General features: G+C 28.7%; 1 protein-coding gene across 1 annotated transcript; it reads right to left on the bottom strand.

Moving 5' to 3' along the window:
* Positions 1–3,671, bottom strand: LOC126895972 (uncharacterized protein K02A2.6-like). Its single transcript, XM_050668338.1, has 3 exons — positions 3,511–3,671; positions 820–1,034; positions 1–662 (listed from the first exon to the last, which is right to left on the bottom strand). The coding sequence occupies exons 1-3, from the start codon at positions 3,669–3,671 to the stop codon at positions 1–3; spliced, it is 1,038 nt and encodes a 345-aa protein (XP_050524295.1).
* Between the last annotated feature and the right edge of the window lie 2,400 nt (positions 3,672–6,071).

Here is a 6,071-nt window from a genome sequence, read left to right as displayed (position 1 = left end):
CTATTTTGAAGTTGCATCTACAAATATCAAAAAAATTTTATTTCTGTGCGGTCCTAAATAATCACAATGCACCCTAGTCCACGGCCTTTGAGGCCATCTCCACGGAGTAATTGTTGATTTTGGTGGATTTGGCCTAACGTTTATACATTCATAACAATCACGAACCTTATTTTCAATGTCCTTGTCAATTGTTGCCCACCAAAAATATTGTCGTGCTAAGCCTTTCATACTGGTCATACCTATGTGACACAAGTGTAGTTCAGCTAGGATATTTTTTTTAAATTTTTGCGGAATTATAACACGATAGCCCCACAATAAATACCCTTGTTCCAAAGATATTTCATTTTTGCGAATGAGATACGGTTTTAACTCGTTAATTGTAAAATCGTCACTCCATTCATCTGTTTTTGTCGCATGTAAGACTCTTGACGTAATTTGATCTCTATTTATTTCAATTTTAATTTTGGACCAGTCTAATGGGAACGGTGAATTTTCATGAATAAAATTTAAATGAATGCTGTCGTCATCGTCTACGTTATTGCTATTAGGATAGTAGATTTTAATTCTCGAAAGAAAATCAGCTATATTTTTTTCCGAATTAATGTACTTAATGTCAAAGTCGAATGATGATAATACATATGCCCATCGTTTTAAACGATTTGCTGCGTAAATACCCCAATTAATTAATTAAATAACCATTAATTCTTGCTGTGGAAATTTCCATAGCTTTTTGGAATTCACCCGCTGACGATTTTATTCCAACCGGACTTCTAGTATAACAGAAAAGATCTTTGTGTGTATTTATTGTGGTGTACTTACGATCAGATTTTTTGATAATCATTTCTTGGTAAGCGTCTGGGAGATCTATTTTCGAAAAATATTTGGAGCCACTTATATTTGCATAAAAGTGTTCAATATTGGGCAGGGGATATTCTGTACCTTTTAACACAGGATTGATCGTAATTTTAAAATCACCACAGATTCTAACTGTACAGTCGGATTTTAGTATTGGAACTATTGGTATGACCCATTCACTATAATTAAGCAAAAATAGTATTTAGCTTTTAACTAAATGATCGATTTCCGTTTCTATTTTATTTTTAAGAGCTAGAGGAATTGATCTCGGTTTAAAAATTTTGGAAACGAATCCTTTTTTATATTGAGTGAAATTTCATATTTGTTAAAAGTGCCTATTTCGTTTTTAAATAGATCTTAGTTTTTAGTTTTAGTTATTATTGAGGTGGACATAATGCCCATGCACTCAGACCTGTTGGTCCATTGTGCGCACCTCATACCGAATTGTTTTGATTCGGTTTACCCACCTAAGTGTTATCACCAAAGTGTTAATACATTACCAACCATAAAGTCACCTCTAAAGATGACCAAAGAGTCCTGTCTTTCTGGCGAAATTAAGTATCTCTCTGGGTTTTAGGTTTTTAATATCCTCTTTTTCAGGAAATGGTTTATTCAAGTAGTTTGATCTTAGTGTGGACAAGGCTTCACATTCGCACATGATGTGAAATGAGTCTTCCTCTTCTACTCCACACTTCCTACACAATGGTGATTCCGATACCCCCATTGCGTTAAGATGCTTAAGCAGGTGACCATGTCCTGTCAGTAGACCAGTCAGGGTGCTTATTTGATGTCTAGTCATGCTATTAAGATCACCCAGCAATAAACCAGGGGTCTTGATAAACATTTTAGATTGTCTAGGTACTACCAAGTACTTCCAGATTTTCCTGTGTTGTTCTCTGCACCAATTCTTGGGTAACGCTTTGAGCGATTGCTCAGTGAGCCCTACCACTGGTTCCGGTCCAACATAGGTGTTCTCTGCTCCTTTCCTGGCTAGAAAGTCAGCTAAATAGATCTTCGTATGAGTTTAATATATTATTCAGATTATTACCTACTTCCAAATTATTGTAAATGGGTGAATAATTTATTTTGTTTTAGTCATTTCTGCCTATCAGTAAAAGCCCACCTTTTTTTATCACGTATATGCACATTTTAATTCTTTTTCTAAATATTTCGCATTTACTTTTATTTTACCTATTTATGTTGTTTCTGACATAATCAGAAAGTGAAATTTCATTTCTTACATTGTGATATTACTGAAAAGAGCAGAATACATTTTATTTGAAATTACACTATGTAAAGATTCTGTTTCTATTTCCAACTAAACATCTACATTATATATTAATAAATTAGTTGTAAATGGTTTAATTCTATTTTGAGAATTAGTTTCTATCAAATTGAAAAATGTATCAGACAAGTTGTACGCAACAGCCTGATCGTCTACTGTTTCATTAAAGTTTTCAGTTAAAAATTTAGTGCATGAACGGTTATCATAATTTTAAATGACCTTTTGAATTGCATATGTTGCAACTGTAATCCTTGTATCCACAGTCTCTTTGTAAATGGTTTGATCCGCCACATACTCCACACTTTGGTTTATACGATAGTTAACAATTGACCTATTTATTTTGGTGAAGTTGAGTTCCGATTCATGCAGTTTCCTAGTATTTTTTCTCTCATGGTAGCTTCTTTAGTAGTCGCAATGTCCATTAGATTCGCATCTGTAGATTTTAGATCAGATGCGTCTTCTTTTATTAGCCAGTTTTGTATTCTTCTAGGACTCATTCCTGCAACGAATATATCTCACATAACAGTGGTTAATTCTAACGAGAATTTGCATTTCGATACATATAATTGAAACGATCATCCCATTATGCTACCGTTTCATCAGTACGTTGTTTTGACAGGTAAATGTATGCCTAGCATCTAAGTATGATTTAACTGGCTTGTAGAATTAGATTTAGAAGCTTTAACAATGTGCTGTATGTTTGAGTGCCTGGTGTGCTAGTGTTATGGGCTTGTTTAATAGTTGAGGATCCTGGTCAAAACCAAAAATCGGAAGCTACCCAACGTCTGCCCAAATATCGTCCCTATCTCCTTAAATGAGTTTCAATTACCTGAAGGAGACACAGGCAATCGTATACCTTAGTTACAGGGGATAGATTATTAAATAAAAGTAGACTATTATTTTATGTCAACGACAAAGTAAAGTTATATTTTAGATATTCAGTAAATATAAGTTATATGTAATGTACAATACGTCTGACCTGAATCCTAGTACAGTTGGTTAGTAGGTATATCCAAACGAGACGGAGTTGGTTAGCTATGATGACAATTGGCGATAGACGGGTCGTTGAATAAAACAAGTAAGGTTATAAATAATATAAATAAGACGAAAGTAATAATATTGAAAACTATGTTTATAACGGCCACTCAAACACAACTGCCCTTTGTTAGTTCGACGTCAGTAGCTCCGGGCTACAGACGAGTAGAATTGTCACATCAGCATCTACCTCTATGTTAATTAATATGTATTACAAATCAAATAAATAGAAATAAAACGTGTGTAATATAAGTGGTAAGAATATAGAAATAAATATTCTTACACTAGATACACTTCAGCTAAATAAAATTTTATGAATTTCTTCATTGACAAACGGTAGCAATATGGCTTTCTTTTGTACTTCATTTTCGATTCCATTTTTCAAAAAAAAATTTGTTAATTTTGATTCGAAAATGGTAATATTCATTCCCAGTTCAAATGCACCCGAAGTACCAATAACTTGATTAAAACTCACCGTTGGTTTTGTATCAATCATTTTGGTTCAATATGGCAATTTTCACTGCACTTTTTTTTTATAAAAATTAATGATTTCTATTTAATAGTTAATAAAATCACTTATTTAGATATTATGATCTAAGAAACGTTGTCCTCGTCGCCAATTTGTTGTGTTTTTAATATGAAAGACAACATCAAATAGTTAAACAGAAAATAAGTCTTTATTGAGAAACAATATAGTTGTTAATAGTGTGTGTGTCAGTGATGGCACTCTCGGGTAGTAGACAATTACTATTTAGATAAATACTATTTTCTATACCTCTTTTATTCGACATACTTATTTTTAAATCGGACCATTTCTCTGTATGCAGTGGGGTTCCTACACTCTAATTGAAGTTTGAAATTGACAAAAAATTGGGTTTAGAAAAATATATTTTTGTCTGGGTTGAAATTCCCTTGTAGAACAGTAAATTTATTTATACATAATAAACAATTTATTTTTTTAAATTATTGCATCAAGACTTTCAACTTTTATATACGTTTGCTATATAAATAATAACTACTTTATACATTTTTATAATTTTTCTGTAATAATTAAAATAATAAATTATTAAATATTAATTTCATACTATATAAATTGCTATTATAAATATTTATTTATATATTACACATATAAATCATAAAACTTGTAATCAGGATATAAATAAGGATAATAGGAGATCATGTTACTTTTGGAATAATCCAATAATTTTTTAAAATTAAACATTATCTTCAGAATTGTATTGAAGCGTTTCTTATGATAGTGATTTTAATCATTAAAAAATGATATGCTCATTTTATTCTTTAATTAATCTTGGACCTTTTCACGGAATATTCTTAAGTGTATTTCCGATAGTAATCACTACCCTTTACTTGTGACAGGTTTATTTACAAAAAAAAAAGTAATAGTAAAGAATATGAAAAAATGTATGTATTATTCCTAATTGATATGTTTCACCTAGTACACTATCAATTGATTGGTTTTATTAAATATTTATTATGTCTTAATGTATCGAATTTAATATTGGTTAAAATTGTCAGACGATCCAGAAAATTGTCGAAAATTAGGTTGAAAAAATGTTATTATTATGCACAGGTGGTCTCTTTGAAACTCATCTTATACTTTGGTTCTCACTAAGTTTTTCAAATAGAGTATACTATATAAAAAATTTATAAGATATCTATTATATAAAATACAAATTTTGTTATGTTTCAGTTTTTTTTTTTTAAGTTATCATTAAAAATGAACACTTCTGTTACAAAAAATTACCAAAGCAATTACAATGAGTAGGAATAAAATGATAGTTATTTTTAAATTTAATGAAAGAAATTATAAATAAACTTCGTTATTATAAACGAATAGTTAATAAATCATAAATGCTTGTTTTTTTTGAAAGTCTGATAAAAAAATATTCTTAGAAAATGTTGTATTAATTGCACATGTCAAATTGATTACGTAAGCACTGTGTAAATGAAAAACAAGTATTTTTGATTTTTTTTTTCTTAACTACGAAAAATCAAATTTAATTTTCTTAGCTTGTACAAAAATATTAATTATTTATTATTAAATTTAAAATGACATGATACTTTTTCTTTAATACAAATATATTTTATGTGTTAGTTATTTTATAATATTACAATTATATGTTTTAAATTAAAAATATAATTTTAATTAAAAAAATCCTATAATTGGCTCAATTTTAAGGTTAATATTGTATTCTTTTTATATATGTACTTATAATAAACTCTATTAATACGAATACATTATACTCCGACCCGACTTTTAACTTTAAAAATCTTATTATATAATAGAATAAGAAAAAAACAATATTCTGGAAAAATTACTTAACGTGCTCGGATTTTCTGCATTTTTCAATCAAATTACTCGGTCCGATACTCTGGGAAAATTAAAACAAAGGTCGGAAAATATATTTTTATGACGATTTAATTTTTTATTCAATTCATTTTTAATATATGTTATTGATTTTCTTAGTTTATTAACTATCTTTTCGTTTTAATATTTTTTTTGTTTTTTTATATATTATGTTCAGTTTATTAAGCATACAGATACTTTGTATCGAGTTCTATTTAATTCTATTAACTATAACATATTTAAATATGTTATATATGTTAAATATGTATTAGGAATTTGTTGATATATTTTATCAATTTTATATATATCTTTAGCTTAAACTTTTGCTTTATAAATTTTTTTTATGTTCATGCAGATTTTATATTAGGATACAATTTTGCATTTGTGCATAACACTATATTTTGTATATTTTATCAAAGAATGTTATATGTTATATTTAAATTTCAGGATAAGTACATAAGTTTGTACATTTTTTATCAGACTAGTACAGTATAATTAATCGTATTTATCTCATATATGATGTATAAG

Source organism: Daktulosphaira vitifoliae, unplaced genomic scaffold (genome assembly GCF_025091365.1).
Source record: "Daktulosphaira vitifoliae isolate Bord-2020 unplaced genomic scaffold, ASM2509136v1 Scaffold_1, whole genome shotgun sequence".
Taxonomy (NCBI): domain Eukaryota; kingdom Metazoa; phylum Arthropoda; class Insecta; order Hemiptera; family Phylloxeridae; genus Daktulosphaira; species Daktulosphaira vitifoliae.
The sequence above is the reverse complement of the archived record's forward strand: the minus strand, read 5'-3'. Positions and strand labels throughout refer to the sequence as shown.

What these genes read in the sequence shown, in the direction of transcription:
- LOC126895972 (XM_050668338.1), bottom strand. Translation starts at nt 3,671, where the DNA reads ATGATTGATACAAAACCAACGGTGAGTTTTAATCAAGTTATTGGTACT. An exon ending in AAGAAAGCCATATTGCTACC is followed by an intron (nt 1,035 to 3,510) that starts GTTTGTCAATGA and finishes GCTTAATTATAG; the next exon opens with TGAATGGGTCATACCAATAG. An exon ending in GATTATCAAAAAATCTGATC is followed by an intron (nt 663 to 819) that starts GTAAGTACACCA and finishes GTATTTACGCAG; the next exon opens with CAAATCGTTTAAAACGATGG.